The following is an 18892-nucleotide window of genomic DNA, read 5'->3' as shown; positions in this document are numbered from 1 at the left end:
CTGGCGATAGAACAGACGAGCCCTCCACCTTGTCATGCCATTCTGCACTAGTGGGTCATGGTTAAGTATGTGTAATTAAAAGGAAATTTTCTATCGAAAATTATGTTTAACCCTTTTGCTGCCAGGAAAATAAAATTTAATTGAAATCTATTTGCCAGGGTTTTTTTCACAAAAAACGGGTATAAATTTTTCCAAAAATTCTGTGCTCTTTGTTATTGGAGAAAGACCCATAAAAGTATATATTTTCTGAAAGGTAAATGAATAAAGAATACAAAACACATGCTGTTTCCCCATTTCATATATTTTTAGTGACATGCTGTTGTTTTGAAATCAGTGTTTTGTTTTTTGTCACATTTTTAACTTGTTCATTACAAACATTAGTCAGGTAATTTGCACAAAAACATAATATTTTCTGGACAAATGGATATCTTCAAACACAAAATCATACTAGAACAACCACAATATATATATATATATATTTTTTTTTTTAAGAGATAGATACACAATACATTGTGACTTCTCCAAGTGATAAGATGGATGTGAGGCCACGCCCCCTCAGTCTCCACCCCCCTCCTCTTCACCCCTCTCACACGGTCACTTGATTCAGTTCTCATCAGACCGCGTTGGCTGTGTGCCAAGAATATCGCTCTGCTGCAAATTCAGTCATGTTCTGTCGACTGCTAACATCTGTACAGCCGGCATCACTCACTGACAGTCGCATCTTGGCCACTCTCTTGATTGCTCCCTTTATTTTCAATCAGATCGTCCTATAAATGTTCATTACTATCTTCTCCTTTGAATTTACGCTTCATTTCTTTCTGAGCATCAGCTAAAGAAAGAAATCTTGGTTGATTTATTTCGTCACGATCACATATCTTGAGCATGGCGTCAGTCCGACATTTTGTTGAGCGAGCAAGGAGAGAAGTCAGGCAAACACTTCGACAGTGACCCAACCAAAACGTTCAAATAAAGGACTGCTTCATGACATAGATGGGGTTTCTAGCTATGAATAGAATCTCGAGAGATTCCCCAGGCTAAAGCTACCACTATTTTTGTCAACGAAGTGAATGCAAACCAGGGAAAAGTCAGAATATTTCGATGACGAGTTATCTCGTCATTGTGGCAGCGAAGCATACATGCTTGCCATGACGAGTTATCTCGTCATGCAGGCAGCCTAGGGGTTAAGTAACATACTTACCGTGACCCACATTTAAGACCCTCCCGTTCCTCCCGCTTTCTGTTCTCCCTGCACACTGCTCTGGTTGCGGCGATTTGCCGTAAAAAGAGGGCGATAGTCAGGGGGGCAAAGGGGAGGTTACCTACTTCCGGGAGGTTATCAGCCGTGGCTACTTTTGTTTTCTCCGCATAGGCTGATAGTAGTTTGCACAGGACAGGAATGTCAGACCCCTGCCGGAGTCTGCACTAGTGGGTCACGGTAAGTATGTTACTTAAACATAATTTTAGATAGAAAATTTCCTTTACATTACAGTTACTGTAAAATATACTTACATGTTGTCACATGGAACTAAGTGTGTCTTTTACACGTGAGTTTTGCAGCAAAAACTTTTTTTACTTTTTTTTTTTTTCCTCACTTATGTCTTTTGCTACCTTCAAGCATTTCTCCTGTTCATATAGGCCAGATGGCCTGCAAAAACTGAATGAACCATTATTGTTACATACCAACACACACACACACACACACACACACACACAGACACACACACACTACGTTGAAGATTTCATCACGTTCATAATGTCATCACTTAGAGTTAGATTTTGTTGATTGTACCACACTAACAGTGACCAATGTTTGCTTTCAGATTGTCCATTGGAAAAGTTGCCATTACGAAAGAGAGATTCTTCTCGCGTTATTGATGGATCCAAACATGCACATAAGCTGACATGTGATCCTGATGATATTGTGTATCTCAGGAGGTAAAAACTAAAACAAAGACTTTGTAAATCACAAAATGATTAACCTAATCATCATAGGTCATATATAATTATTTTGAGTGACTAGTCTTAAAAGAGCAGAATACTTTTTAGTGTCTGCTAAAGTGCTATAGGATTTTTTCATATATTTGGTGGTGGTGTGGTAGGCAGGGTGCATGTGAGTGTGGGAGTGGGTGTGTGTAGTATCTATTTATAGATTTATTTATATATATATAAATATACTGGTTACCTCCTCTTCTATGATTGGCATTTCCAGTTTTGTTGTTGTGCAGCAGGAATCACATGTGAGACATGGAGGCTTTCCTCTTGTAAATATTTGCTGTCTGCTGTTTTTTAGTTACAAAAGCGTTTAGCCTTTATAACATCCTGTTTGATAATATAATTATCTTAATCTGATTATAATACTAAAATATTTAATTGACTAATAATTTCCAGTTTATGAATGTCATTATTAATTATTATATTGTCATTTGTTTATGCATGTCATTATAAATAATTATAATTTATATTGTCATTTGAAACATTGGAGTTCTGCTGCTATTAGTGCTATATTTCTTTGACTTTGCTCCATGATGCTTGTTCTGCTAATCAGTAGTGCTTTTGTACAGATTAAGGAATGTGAAGTTCTGTGGTTCCCTCTTTGTTGTTTGAATCTATTCTTCAGCCATATCAGCCCACTCATGAAAAGACCAAGGTGTGAACTAACCCAGTGTAATATGGGGCTTCTGTTCAAACGTGAGAGAGAGAGAGAGAGAGAGAGAGAGAGAGAGAGAGTGTGTGTGTGTGTGTGCAATGCATGCATGTGTGAGTATGCACAAGTTTATATATGTATATATATATCACATATATATATTGGTATGCACTTGTATGTATCCTAATTTCTACTTATCTGTGTTTGTGTATGATTTTCAATTTATGTTCATACCTTGTTATGTACGATCCCCCCCCCCCCCCCTCCCCAGTATTCCTCGTAACCCCGGTACACTTGGTAATATAGACATATTCTATTCTATTCTACTATTCTAATATATGTGTTCCTCTTTAAACTCAGAAGAGTAATATGAGTTCTTTTTTTCTGTTAGATTAAAATTTTGGAATAAGTGTATGTGCACAAGTGTGGGTCTGATGAAAATGTGCTTCTATAGTGGTTGAAAGTTCATATCAAAGTTGATTTTTGTCACCAAGAACATTCCTAATTCAATGTAGAATGCCATGATGGTTTCAATTTCCTTGTGTCTCTCTGTTAAACTTCCATCCTTTTGTCTTTGCAGGTCTGAAGGAATAGAAAAACAGTACAGACAGAAGTGTAAAAGGTAAGACTGAGTGCAGTTTGTTATGTATCATTGTGTAAAGGGTGTTGTTTGCCTGTCCGTCTACTCCTAAAAGGCTTTTCAAATTGACAGGCAGGCATGTACTTGTGCATGTGCGTACACACACACGCACATGCACACACACAGGCACACATGCATGCACACACGCACGCACATGGCTTAACGGTGATGGTAACAGAAAACAAAGAAGCTTTGAGTTACAAAAGATGTGTACCAATGTGAATTTGATCAAATTAGCATACTTATGACTGAGAATAATATCAATTTTTCTCTTGAAAAAACAAACGACTTTTCATCGAGTTTAGGGAAGAGAAGATGATTGACAATGGTGATATCAGTCTCTGATTCTTCACAAAGATCTAGCACAATAGCAGGTATAAAATTTTTGTACCAATCAAGTTTTTTACCAAAAAAAAATATCTGTAATAACATCAAACACATAATATTGTTCAGTAAAATATTGTATAGCATTTCTGTGGGGGAAAGGTGAAAGAGTAAATTTAGGAATGGAGTTAACAGTGGAGTGTGAACATTGGACCTTTTTTCCTTGGCAACTATATATATATATATTTATATTTAGCCGTGTACCTGGGTGGTATATAAGGGGATGGTACAAAAGAACTAATGATTGATTGAATGAAAGGATAGAAAAAAAAATCCCATGCACAGGCCAGGAACATATAGAAGCCAGTCACAAACGGTTTTTTTTATTGTTTTATTGACTCACTTGTGTAAACAAAGTGAGTCAATGTTTTAACCCGGTGTTCGGTTGTCTGTGTGTGTGTGTCTGTGTGTCCGTGTGTCTGTGTGTCCGTGGTAAACTTTAACATTGACATTTTCTCTGCAAATACTTTGTCAGTTGACACCAAATTTGGCATAAAAATAGGAAAAATTCAGTTCTTTCCAGTCATCTTGTTTAAAACAATATTGCACCTCTGGGATGGGCACAAAAAAAATAAAAATGAAGCCTAATTATATGCAAACTGCATTTACTGTTATATTTATATTTTTTGTATTCTCTAAACTTGGCACTTTGATCTGATATTCGGACCCAACAACAAGAGCAGTCATTATTATCATTTTTTGTTCAAACAGGAACTTCTTTTGCTAAGCATGGAAGTTTTATTTATTTTGCAAACGTTTCGGTGCAGATAGTAAAAAAGGGAAATTACTCTGTTAATGCTAGGGGACTTAATTTGCTTTGAACTGATCTTTCTCATCACATTTTGAAATTATACTCAGTACATATCACAAGTGAGTCCTGAAGGCCTTGCCTCTCTTGTTTACAATAGTTACGTAGAAGTTAAAGAGAAGAAGAAGAATAGAAGAAGACAAATAAGAAGAAGAGGAAAACAGTGCCTGATGAGACATGTAAACAAAATGTCATTACGCAGATGTCAGCACAAGTGAATAGTAAAGCACATGTGTACATATCACATGGAAAGACTATCACTTGGTTTGGGATAAGCAGCAACATAAGATAATGCATACGTGTGAAGACCAAACACGGACATCAAGTGACATTTCTAATTAGTAATACATTTAAATAGTGTAGATAAAGTGGTTGAAACTATGCTGATTTAGTGAAAGTACACTGACAGTATAGATTAGGTAAAGCTTATACTGTGTCAAAGTGACTGAAATGAATCTGTTTATCATGTAGCACTATACTGGAGTAAGCCCTATAGGAAAGGGAATGATAACTAAATTACAATTAACAGACTGTGATACATATCAGGCAGTTTTAATCAATAGCTGATATCACTGCAACACTATCTTGTAATCACGACAGAATACTACAGACATCTTAGAGTACTGAGAATCAGTGAAACACTGTAGTATCATAACTGATATCAGCATGTAAAATAATACATGAGTAATAAACAAGATAGAATCAGTGTAGGTCGGTCCGCGGCCACTGTGGCTGTGGTTAACAGCGCAGTCCAGACCCATAATTTGACCATTTTCAACTCGCTCGTTTCACTACGAAACTCAATTAAATGACACCAATCTTATACTGGAATAAAGTTAATTCTTTCATCTATCTTCCTGTGGTATTTGTTTTTTTCATTCGAGTCAAACTGGTATATGCCGGGCGTTCAAACACAAAGGGTGTTGCGTCGATTTTTACTGTGGTGACAGACTCCGCCGTGCTTGCCGCGCGAGCAGAATAACATGTGTGTCACTCGATCGTTTCGCGCTGCATTGTTTGGCCATGTATAAATTTAGAAACTACGTCATTGGAAAGCCAGGATTCTCACGTTTTGATTGGCTAGAAATTTGTTGGGGTTTTCATAGAAAGTAGATCTGAAAGTCGCAGCGAAAGTGTGAGACTGATGTTTGCGACCCTATAACATATGCACCAGTGTTTCAAATCACGAGCAAATTACAAGAAAAGAAAGTTTAAACTATGCACTTTCAAGTGCAATTCATGGCTTTTCTATAAAGAAAGAGTCTCGAACGCGCTTTGGAAGAAAAACGAGTGACCGATTTCGGATCCTGCAGCGCTGTTCGACCATGGCGGCGATCGAAGCCGTCTGCTCGTCATCATCGTTTGAAGAATGGAAAACACGCCAACTTACAGGTTTGTAAGCAATTTTTTTCAATATGTTTATTTTGAAAATAAATGTAAATCATATTTTTTATATTTTTGTGGGTTTGGATGAATCCTAACAACTTTGCTTCAGCAGTGTTGATGTGTAACTGGGAACAGTAACGCTTCGTCAGTCACATTATTTTTTAGCACAATTATTATCTTTTATTCGAAAATTTACCGCGATCGACAGCTGTATCTGGAAGATGAAGTGTCAGATTATTCAGTAATTTTTTGTTGTACAAGGGTTTTGAGTTAGTGAGGGCGGATTGATGGTTTAATATTGTGACCGACGTCGGACAGCATGGGAACATGTGTATCTTTCCACTTCTGTTCTGATCGTCAAACGCCAAGATAAGATCACGCGTCTGTGTGTGTGTGTGCGTGTGTGTGTGCGTGCGTGCGTGCGCGCATTAGTATGTATGTGATATGCTAAGTGTGTATGCACAGAGTTAGTGTCTGTTGAACTTATGTAGCATGCATACATGAGGTTGCCTGAGTATGGATAAGTTAGTGTGTGTGTGTGTGTGTAAATGATGTAAAGAATAAATAACTTACATGATTAGTAAACATGAAATAAGTTTAAGATATGTTGTTACATAACACTTACATCAATTTAAGTGAAACCATTACAGTGGAGTAGTAATGAAATTAGTAGATCATGTAGCAGTGCACATTCATCATACACTCATGCACACACACATATAAATGATATATGTATATGCAAAAGCATCCCTGAAATTAAAAAAAAAGTATTTTAAAACATTAGAGCTGTCTCAAATTTCATGCCTGTGTATTTCAGATGATGATCAGTATAAAGCCTTAAGGGCGACTATTGCACACAGTGGACGAGGAAGACCACCATCAGCACCCAAGGTTCCATTCAGCAACAAACTCTTGATGCAGTTAAATATGTTAAAGCATCAAGAAAACAAAACCTGGGGGGAAGTGGAATATTTTCTACACAAATTGTTCCCAGAGTGTACCTTTCCACGTGTGGTGTCAGTAGTTGAGCGCACTGTTAAGGAATTCAGCAAGTGTGAAACGATCAGTGGTGCTGAATGTTTTTTACAAGAAAGGAAAGATTCATGCATCTTCCCTGGCCCCTCCTGTGAGAAGTTTGGAATTAGGCTTAGTTGTCCAAGTCAAAGACTTCTGTTATGTCAGATATGCATATTTACAATTACTCTGGTGATATCTGACAGCATAGTCTCATCATGATTGTAAAAAACTTGCTCATTTGTTACTAAAAACCATATACTTTGTGACTGTTTTCATTATTATCTGCATTTCTGATAGCATTAAGTCTTCCAAAAAACTGTATTCTACATGCTTTTCTGAACATGCACATATTTGAAATGTTTTTGTAGCATGAAAACTTTCTGAGATATCAACATTATAAGTCGGCATGTTATCACTGTGAAATCAGGCCATTCGACACTTGACAAAACTGAATATTTTGCTATTTAGGAGGCACTGTCTCTCTCAAAGCATGTTCTTGAGTAGGCCAGAAAAAATTCAGCATAAACTAGGTATTGGTGGTACCAAGTACAGCAAAGAACAATGTGGTAAGTCTTCATCTTAAAATTTTATGACAGTCTAAAAATAGCAATTTGTTAAATCTGTCAAAACGCGTCATTTTTGCACATTTTTAGATGCCGTTTTCTTAAAAACTACTGGGTATAATGCAATGAAAATTTGCATGTGAACTTAGTTTTTTATGTTCTTTCTAATGGTGTAATTAGTTTTTAGATATGTTGAAGTTCAAAATTTAAGTGGTCCTGTTGAAGTTCAAAATTTAAGTGGTCCTACCTAATCAGTGGCTTTGATATAATACTGGCGGACTAAGAGAACAGATAGTAATCAGTGCACAACACACAAAGGTTGGAAGAACTGTCATGGCTTAACCATTAAGTGGTGAATGAACCTACACAAGTAATGTTTCATCATAGCCAAATATCAACATAGCTAAGCTTGTGCTCAACATATAAATCTCCCCCGCCGAAGAAGCGGGATAAGGAACCTAACCTTCATCAGTGACAGCAAATGAGAAAGAACGTGTCATATGCACTCACTAGAACATTCTCAAACAAACTATCAGTGTCCAGAGACGTCATTGACTGTGATATTAAGAAGAATTAAATGGAATACTGCTACCAGCATATGACAGCATGGCGATTTTCTAGATCAACCATAGCCGAGCAGTAATTACATGTCAGCACAGTAACTGAACAAAGCAATATAAACATACTCATATGAACACAAGTACTGTGTCAAAGAAAACAATTTACAAATCATCAGCACATTCTAAATGGGGTACTTACAGTGATACGTAGCGAGATGTCAGCCGTTGTGGGAACACACACACACACACACACACACACACACACACACACACACACTGCTTGTGATACGGCAAGAGAGAGAGAGAGGCTCTGGTCAGATGACTGACCAGGAAGAAGGTGACCACTGATCACCCACTCTTTATGCAAGGTAAGCGGACTGCAAAGACAATTGTGTGTGCAGCGAAGCGTATTGGCTCAAATGCTCCTAAATTTGCTTCGCAGTGTGTTAGTGACAAGGTATTCAGGGATAGATTTCTAAATGATACCTGAACCGATTTACGTCGGATAGGTCGCAAAAGAAAGAGCTCAGCACCTACTTTCTAATGAGTATAAAATGAAGTGTTGATTACTTACTATGAATTTATAATCTTAATCTAAGTCACCTGAGAAGGGTCAGTTTTACCGAGCTCATCGTGGAAAATTACAAACTGCATTAAAACAGTTTAACATAGGCAAACATAAATGAAATAGATTTAAAGATGGAATTGCGACATTTCTGCCAGTATATAATACTTGTAGTTTACTGATACGACACAAGATATATTAATTAAATACACTGCGTCAGAAACACAGATGTCAGCTCACCCAATCGTGTACAGCGACGCTAGTTATGGAGTGGTATGTGGCGAGACAGAATGACGTAAGCTTAGCATCAGTTGAAATCTTTAGACTGACAAATGATTAAACTGAAATCAAGTATGCTTCAAACTGATTTAAGTGTGTGTCTAAGCACAACAAATATAATATTGCAGTGAATGATACAGAGACTTGATTTAGTAGATGATTAGGGAATAGGTTTAGAATGGGCTTTGTGTTCAAACCGGGAATGGTGTCTCATTCTGCACGAGCCATTGAAGGCCGGCAGGTTAGTTGCGAAAATGCTGTCTGCTATGAGGCTTGTATGAAGCTAAGCGCTTGGCCACACACACACACACACACACACACATATATATATATCTGCTCTGGTACTTTTGCCCACTCATTCCTCTCACTGGACTTTAACAGTGGTGAGTATTTGTGTAAATGATGAAATAGGGAGAGAAAAAAGAAAATAAAAAAGAAAAAGAAAGAATATATTTTTTATACGTTTAGAAGAAATAAATTGGCTCAAAATATTGCCAAATATTTCCATCAAAAACCAGTATATCAGCCATGAAAGAGCCTCCTAATGCCCTAAAAATTGACAAAACCCTAATTTGCCCAAGGCCTTCCCCCCCACACCCCCCACCCCCACCCCCCCTGTGTCCCCCAGTGGGACTTTGCCCTTACACCACATTGGGACATAGGCAGACTTGCACCCAGGCTTGGTTTTCAGTGTTTTTGTATTGTTTTTTTGCATTGTTTTGTTTTTAAATCGGCTGTTCCAGAACCTGCTTCCTCACCCTTTTCTTCTTTGGTCAGCTGGTGCCAGTGTCAATGTTCCATCAGTGTTGGTGGCTGCCGTCATAAGAACAGCACTATAACTGTATGAGGGTGAAAAGAAAGTGCGTGTACTGTTACATAATGACAGGTTATGCTGTAGGTGGAATGTACATTTTTATTTGAACAGACTGCTGGAATTTTACCAGCATCAAACAAGTAAATGCTGTTGATGTTGTAGGTGTGGGTTGTGGCTTTACTACCATCACCAAGGCAACAGCAGCATCATGTTCATCGTAGATGGTGCCATCAAAAGAGAGAGTGAAGGCATCAAGACTGATGTCTATAGTCAGCTGTCTGAACCAAAGAAGGTGAGACCTTTATAAATGGTGAAGAAGCTGTGACCATGCTTTTTTATGAAAATGAGTGTTGTAGTCCAGACCGGATTGTGTAATTTGCATTTAAGTGCTTGTGCGTGTGTTGTAACGTTTCATTGTTATTATTACTGGTTTGCATGTGTATTTACACACAATGTGAGTCTGTCACTCTGTAATAACCCTGTGTTTCAGTCGTCCATGTGTAATGTACGTGTATTATATGTGATTGTGTCATGATCTAGTTTGCTCAAAAAATTTTCACTTGTATCGCATGCGACGCCATTTTCGAACATATGCAGATTAGCTTGTCATGTGGGGTACCAAGGTCAGCGGTTGGCCAGCGAGTGTATAGTCACAGAAACCTCACGAAGAAACTTTCCATTCGACCCTTGACACGTTCGCAATGCCCGGTGCAACTTTGATTTTTGTGCTACCCCATGAAGAAAATGTGGACAAATTTTCAGTTATCAAAACCACTGTAGCGTTTCATCGTCTGGAACGCTACCTTACGTCAGGAATGCTATAGCGTTCCATCATCGGGAGTGAGTTAAAATAGTGAGGCAGATGAAAATGTGGGGGTGGGGGTGGGGTATCCGTTCTTTTCACACATTCTAATGCACTTTTCAAGGCACTTTTGGAAAGGGCAAAAGAAAATTGTAGACAAGCCAGAAAAATGTTTCTGAACTCATTTTACTATTACCATACTTTTTGTCCGACAAGGCGCTGAAGGTGCACCCTTGACCATAAAAAAGTTTTTTGAACACGTATAACTGCAGGCATGAGATTTTTCCGACTATAGTCAGATTTCCGACCAAAAATTGGCTCCAGAGGCCATTTTTGAGATTCGCGTAAATCCGTTGAGAAAATCGGAGGGGTGGAGGGGGCTGGGGGGGGGGGTGAGGTTTTTATTCCGACCCACGAAGGTTGCACGAACGTTGTCCGACCGATTGACAAGACAGACCCACAGCGTTTGCTAAAATACCCCATGTTTGGATAAGCAAACCAATTGAGAATAAGTGTTCCGTTGCTCCTCTGTCATCATTCAGCTTATCCGTATTCGGTCGGAATTACAAAACTCGCTCGCGGGCTTCACAACTTGCAAAGATGCCTGATTTTGTCAATCGTCTTCAGTCATTGACAAAATGAGAAAACTCACTAAGGAGGATTTTTGCAGCAGAGATCAATAAAGGAGTGAATAATAAGTGGAACTGGGTCTGGCAAGATGAGATCGTGAAAACAGAAGTGAAGAAAAAAGAAATAACTTCACGGGTAGGCGACGTCATTCACAAAATTGACACAAGGCCAAGTGCGATTGGTGGCAGATTGTATGAGTGCGACTCTTCAGTCTAGGCATGGAAATCTGTTTTCACATTTGCATTAAAAACGGAGCGTCCGTTTTCCAGAAGAAAAAAAGAAAGAAAGAAAAAGCCGATGGGCCGTTCTATATCGTTTACCGATGATCTGCAAAAATGAAAATGGAATGCTCTTTCGAAAGTCTCATTTGTTGACCCCTTGAGAGGAGATCCATTGACTTGTCAGAGCAGCAAAATCGAAGTCTGAAAGTTTCCTAACGCACTGTGAAAAGCACGCATGCGCGGACATGCACACACATGCCGTCGATCACACACACACACACACGTGAGGCTGACTTTACAGGTTTGGAAGCAAAAACACTTCAGTTTAGGAAGAATTGGACTGATTTTTTGTCTTCTGTGGGTTGGAATATCTCAGCAGCATTGGTGTCCCGCAAGTGCAGATTTTATGGTTTGAAATTTAGAAAAACCTTCAGGCCCCCACCTTTCAGACTCAATCACAATTTCCGAATCTCATGCCTGATAAGGTGCACACAAATGTCTGATTAGATGCATCTGCCTTTAATCCTGAAAAGTAAAAATTCTTCATGCTGTCTGGTGCAGAATGGCTCTGTTGACCCTGTTTTTTGGTTTTCTGAGTAATTATGTCATCTTTGGAAAACTGGATTGGACTTGCTTTCGTCTGCTTGTTAAATTTGAATTTGTGAATTTGATTAATTTGAATTTGCGAATTTGATTAATAATTTATCATCGCGTTATTGTTTCATTTTTGAATTATTAGTAAATTATTGAGAGGGCTCAATGATAGATTGTCCGTCGAATGCACGGAAAAATCACTTATCTTTGTTGTGGACAGAATGATTTTTCTGTGTAATTGACTGATAATTTGTCATCGCGTTATTGTTTAATTATTGAATTATTAGTGAATTACAGAGAGGGCCCAGAATCAGTATAGCACCAGGCGAAACCACGCGAAGATGACCATTGTGATTATACAATGCTTAGCGGACCCATCACAACAGAGTGAGGACTGTGTAGGCAGTATTTGAAATTGTGTAGCTGAAACTGTGTATTGGAAAACTGGATGTTAAAACCACCCAGTGAGCCAGTGTAAACGTTTACCAGGTGTTAAAATCACACTGGGCAGTGTAACAGACAGTTTACAAGCTTCAGAACAAAGATAAGTGATTTTTCTGTGAATTTGATTAATAATTTGTCATCGCGTTATTGTTTCATTTTTGAATTATTAGTAAATTATTGAGAGGGCTCAATGATAGATAGATTGTCCATTGAATGCACGGAAAAATCACTTATCTTTGTTGTGGACAGAGTGATTTTTCTGTGTAATTGACTGATAATTTGTCATCGCGTTATTGTTTAATTATTGAATTATTAGTGAATTACTGAGAGGGACCAGAATCAGTATAGCACCGGGCAAAACCATGCCAAGATGACCTTTGTGATTATGCAATGCTTAGCGGACCCATCACGACAGAGTGAGGGCTGTGTTGGCAGTATTTGAAATTGTGTAGCTGAAACTGTGCATTGGAAAACTGGATGTTAAAACCACCCAGCGAGTCAGTGTAAACGTTTACCAGGTGTTAAAATCACACTGGGCAGTGTAACAGACAGTCTACAAGCTTCAGAACAAAGATAAATGATTTGTCTGTGAATTTGATTAATAATTTGTCATCGCGTTATTGTTTCATTTTTGAATTATTAGTAAATTATTGAGAGGGCTCAAAGCTAAAAAAATATTACAGAAGGACCTGTAGTTTTTTTTGCAAAATACAATCTGCTACACAACAATACCCAGATGCACCCTTCCACCGGCTAAGAGGAGACAGCCTGACAAAAATCCCCAATCCCATGGCTTTCATACAGTACCAATGGGATGAATGGCTGTTGGGTTAAACAGTCACTAACTGTATGCAGTCTGGCCGTAGGGTGACACCAGGCTGACGGACTCCACACAGATGGACATCCGTTGCCCTTCCCTGATAAGAGACTCTGTCAGGGAGACCGAATAGTTTCCCTCACCACATAGAACTCCCTTCTATAGATACTTACAAAACCCTGTCTCGTGTGCACCTTGGGGATCAGCTGCATAGCACAAGACATAAATTCAGATCCCCAAAACCCCAAAACAGGCGTGGCAAAAGAGGTGGGAAAAGATTGTGCTTAGGTAGCAGAATGACAAAAGCAGAGCGGCTGTCAAAGAAATTCTTTAGAATCGGCAGTTGGAATTGTTCCAGCACAAGAATGAGAATTTCAACAATTGAGAAATTGGCATATGATTTTGACATTTTATGTCTCCAAGAGACCAGGACAAGTGCAGACAGACCAATACATTTTGAAAATTTCACAGTCTTTCAAAGGAATGAAGGAAGAGGAGTAGCAATCATACTGAACAAAAACCTAAAAAACAAAGTTTCCACCATAAATCTAGAGAAATGGTGTAGCAACTCATGTGAACTAGTGGGGGTGCGTCTCGAAAAACCTGACGGAATTCACAAAAGCATCGTGCTCATAAATGCCTATGTTCACCCAGGAACCTGCACAACAAAAGAGGATTGGGCCTTTTTAGAGGAAATAGAGAACGAACTTGGAGACTCAGTCATTATCTGTGGAGACCTCAATGCAAGATCGAAGCTATGGGACCAGCGGAACACCAACCCACAAGGACTCGCACTTGAAGGAATGATAGGGGAAATTCTTCTTAGCCCATTAACAACCACATCCCCAACTCGCCTTGGAACAAGACAAGGGGACAGTGAGTGTGATCGACATCGCTCTAACATCTCCAAAATTCAGAGCAGAAATGAATGCAGAGACGCTTCCACACCAAGGCAGTGACCACCTCCTGGTAGTTTTCAGTCTACAGAAACTGTCAGATAAACCCTGTATGAAACCGCATGATCCATTTCAGTATGAAACCAAAGAGACAACTGTCATCGAAAAATTAAGACGCAGAAGAAACAAAAGAATGGCACCGAACAGGATGCAGACTATTCAGCCCCTATGGTGGAATACCAACACAGAGAGAGCCTGGGTAGAAAAACATGCGGCTGTCAAACTTTGGCAAAAAAGAAAGAACAAAACCATCTCTGGACAAAGATATTGAAACAAAAATGAAAGAAAAAAACTAAACAGTTTGAAATCATTGCTCAAGAGGCCAAAAATGACAAGTGGAAACAGTTTTGCGAGGCACTCAGTTATGACTCAACATTGACAGAGTTCTGGCAATTTTATCGTCGCATGGAAGGGAAAATGTGCACAACAACAACCCCAGACATGGTAGACACTGACGGAACCAAGCTTAAGACAAACGAAGAAAAAGGATCCGCCCTGCTCAAACGTTTCATACAACAGAGCGATCAAAGAAACTTAGATGAGAAAAAGAAATATGTTGAGGAGTTAAACCAAACCCTCATGCAGACTGGACTTGATGATGACTTGACAATAGATGATCTAAACGAAGCAATAGCTAAATGCAAGAAAGAATCGGCTCCTGGCCCAGACAAAGTTCGCTACTCGGACATCAAGGAACTATCGGAAGAAGACAGAAGCAAACTTTTCAATCTATATCAAAACAGTTTCCACATTGGACATGTGCCGGAGGACTGGACACACAGCTTCTTAAAATCCATACCAAAACCAGGAAAGGACCGTCGCCAGGTAAGCGGCTACCGGATCCTAACCATGCAAACATTGCTGGAAAGCTCATGGAACGCATGATAGCCAGGAAACTTGCAAAGGATCTTGAACACAGGCACATTCTCCCTTCAAATCAAGGTGGTTACAGAACAGGCAAGTCCACATGGGAAAATGCAGCTGCTTTTGCATACGAGGTGTATGAAGGATTTCAAAGAAGAGAAGAAACACTAGCAGTAGCAATCGACCTTGAAGATGCCTACAATAAAGTCCAGTTTGCGCACCTCATGGAGCTGCTACAAAGGTAGTAAGTTTGACACTGACAAGATGGATAGCAGCAGCGCTTCAGGAAAGAACCGTCGTCCTACGCCTTGGAGATTGGATGTCTGCACCTTCTAAACTATCCATGGGACTGCCACAAGGGTCTCTGCTCTCTCCTGTCCTCTACAATGTCTACACGAAGGGCCTTGCAGACTTAAACAACAATGGAATAGCTCGGGTGCTTACTCTTGTGGATGATGGCCTGGTCTTTAAAACTTCGAAAGATGCTCAGGAAAGAACTAAAGCCGTCCAGAAACAACTAAACAATATTGCTCAATGGTGCAAAGACACAGGATCTTCCATCAATCCAGTGAAAGCCCAAACGTTGCTGTGCACCCTCAACAACAGAACCGCGAGCAAGTCACCACCACCTGTGTCATTCGACAGGATTCAGATCGAAAAAACTGAATGCCTACGCTACCTAGGAATACACTTCGACAGGATGCTGACCTTCAGAAAACATATGGAAAATACTGTTCTCAAATGCAGAAAGGGCCTTTCAGTCTTAAAAGCAATGGCAACCAAAGGTATTGAACAATGCCACCTCTTCCTGCTATACCAGTCACTCGTCCTCAGTGTGATCGACTACGGACTTGGGCTAACAACACCATCTCAAAGCAACCTCCTAAAATTAGAAAGAGTTCAAAATGAAGCAGTGCAGGCCAGAAACAAGTTAGAACAGGTCAAGACCTACTTCAAAGCATTAGAAAACCCTCAAAACCCACTGCATGACGCAGTCAAAGAACCAAAAGGCAGCCGTCTAGGACGAGGAAAATCATGGATGGGGCAAGCAGAAGACACAATCCAGCTAGTATGCTGACTACAAGACCTGAAAGAATCAAAAGAATGGGAGAAAAACCCCGAAAACCTCAACCATCTATTCAACACAGCCATTTAGGAAAATCGGAAATCCTCAGAAAAGTCAAAGAATATCAGAAAGAACAGGTACAAGGCCATCACACCATCGATCGCCTCAAAGAAATAAAAGCAGAGAGAGGGAGCGGCCTAAGTCTAACATGAAAGTTAGAGCACGATGCTTTGCATATCAAACAAATATCGGCATCATTTCCAAACCAACATTGCGCAAATTTCTTCAAAACGGAACAGAGTCTCTGTGGGCTTTTCCAAATACAATAGACTGAGCAACACACTAGACGCCACGTTCTTGGCATCAGAGATCTTTTCCCATCCCTCTTGCGGCCAATCAGTGGCAGCCTCTGTGCGTGTGTGTATGTGTGGGTCTGTGTTTTTGAGTGCGTTTGTGCATGCGCGAGGGTGTAAGTGTACTCAAGTGTCAGGAGAGTTCTGTGTGTGCGTGTGTGTGTGTATGTGTGTGTGTGTGAGGGGGAGGTGGGGGTGCGGGGGTGAGGGGGGATAGAGGATGAGGTATGTGAGTGTATGCATGCCTACACTGTGGGAGCAACAGGATATTGGAACGTGCGGGTGTGTATATATATATATATATATCTTTGTATATATGTGTGTGGGATTGGGGGTGGGGGATATGGGCGTGTGTGTGTGCTTGTACAAGTAAGTGTTCATCTGTGTGTGTGTGTGTGTGTGTGTTTGTGTGTGCGTGTGTGTGCCGTGGAAGCTGCAATACGTAGCCTAGAAATGAGTGTGTGGAGGAGGGGGGTAGAGGAGGTGCAGGGTAATGTGTGTGGTGTGTGTGTGCGTGTTTTGGGGCTCATGTACGTTTATGTGTATTTGACTGTGCTTTCATATCTGTGAAACTGCATGTTTGGTGCATATCTGTCATGCATGTGTGGGTGTATGTGTGAATGTGTGTCTTCATGTTTTACATTTATTTGCTTATTTATCATCATTGTTGTCTTATTTATTCATTTATTTATTTATTCATTATTATTATTATTATTACTACTACTACTACTACTACTACCTTTTTTCATATTATAATTATTATTTATTTATTTATGTACACTTATCTATTATTTATTCACCTGTTTTTTTTGTTTTTGTTTTGTTTCTCAAGGCCTGACTAAGCACGTTGGGTTACACTGCTGGTCAGGGATCTGCTTGGCAGATGTGGTGTAGCGTATATGGATTTGTCCGAACACAGTGACGCCTCCTTGAGCAACTGAAACTGAAACTGAAACTGCTTGTTAACTCATTTAAGGTTTAAGGTATGTTTAAATAACTTCAGTGATGCTGATTGTGGTGTACATCCATCCCACAGCTAGCCTCTCCGCTGCACTGCGTCTGCTAGCAGACAAAATTAGCAAGTGCAAGAACAGTTGGCCGGACTCCACCGTCATCGTTGCTGGTGATTTTAACAAAGCCAGCCTCAAGAAAGAGATGCCGAAGCTGTACCAACAAGTGGACTGCCCAACACATGGTGACAAGACCCTCGACCACTGCTACACATCCATCAAGAAGGCGTACCACATGATCCGCTGTGCGCCTTTAGGACGGTCCGATCACAGCAAGATGTATCTGGTGCCAGAGTACTACAAACAGAAACTAAAAGCTGAAAAACCAGTTGTGAAAACTGTCAAACAGTGGACGGCCCCTGCCTTAGAGACCATGCAGGACTGCTTTGAATGTACAGACTGGAGTATTTTTAAAGACTGCAGGAAACTTAGATGAATATACCGACACAGTGTGCAATTACATTTCTTTCTGTGAAAATGTGTGCATTCCAACAAAAAATATCAAAATATTTTCAAACAACAAAATTAGGTGTAGCGGGGCTGTTCGGCAAAAACTAAAGGAACAAGAGGCAAGGCCTTCAAGACTCACTTGTGATACACTTTAAAAAAAATCAAAAAAAAAAATCGTTAAAATGTGTTCTGTATTTGTTATTATAAAGCTTCCAGTTAAAAAAAGAAGAAGAAAAAAAAAAGCCCTGAAGGCAGATTTGAACCCCACGTGTTCGGGTGAGAAGAAAGCGTCTTTCTCATTACACTGTTGTGGCTCCTTATCTGACGTGCAAAAGTTTAACATTTAAACATGCTTTTTTAAGGGAGATAATCAATTGCAGTATTCACACTAAGAACGCTGTTTAAATCATATTATTTTGGTGTATCTTAGGCATTCAAAAATTCTTTAAGGGCAATTAAGAATTCATTTCAAGTCCGCAGTAAAGGAGACGTGGCTATCACTGCAATCACACTGCAACATTTAGCCGTTTTCTCTGGATCTAGATAGATTTACAAATATAGTTACACCTGCCGGGAATGTACACTATTCGTTTCGATTCAATTTCTGTTTTATAATCATTCTAGTTTTACAGTTGCCTCTCTTGTTTTAAAGTTGGTGTAATCGTAGACCAGTCTTTTTCCTTCCAACAGCACATTTCGAATATCCGTAAAGTTGCCTATTTGGAACTGCGTAGAGTCAGCTCTATCCGCCACTATCTCTCAACTGATGCAACCAAGACACTTGTATGCTCTCTGGTTCTCTCAAGATTGGATTACTGCAACTCTCTTTTGGCCAGCCTTCCCAAATATCTGTTAGACTGACTCCAATGAATTCAGAATAACGCTGCCAGACTCATTTGCAGAGCTTCTAAATTTGACCATGTTTCTCCTCCCCTTCAGTCTCTCCACTGGTTGCCTGTTTCTGATCGAATAGACTATAAGCTATCCACTCTGACCTTTTCTGCAGTCAAATGGATCTGGCCCCA

General features: G+C 39.7%; 1 protein-coding gene across 1 annotated transcript in view; it reads left to right on the top strand.

Annotated features, from left to right (window-relative positions):
- The window catches only part of LOC143289818 (STING ER exit protein-like), a 58574-nt gene that overhangs the window by 7035 nt on the left and 32647 nt on the right, over window positions 1-18892 (top strand). Inside the window, exons 2-4 of the mRNA XM_076598982.1 lie at window positions 1821-1935; window positions 3225-3266; window positions 9823-9952. Of these exons, the coding sequence (XP_076455097.1) occupies window positions 1821-1935; window positions 3225-3266; window positions 9823-9952 (287 nt within the window). The remainder of the gene's footprint in view (window positions 1-1820; window positions 1936-3224; window positions 3267-9822; window positions 9953-18892) is intronic.

The sequence above is a fragment of the Babylonia areolata genome, chromosome 14 (assembly GCF_041734735.1).
Source record: "Babylonia areolata isolate BAREFJ2019XMU chromosome 14, ASM4173473v1, whole genome shotgun sequence".
NCBI lineage: Eukaryota > Metazoa > Mollusca > Gastropoda > Neogastropoda > Buccinidae > Babylonia > Babylonia areolata.
The sequence above is the reverse complement of the archived record's forward strand: the minus strand, read 5'-3'. Positions and strand labels throughout refer to the sequence as shown.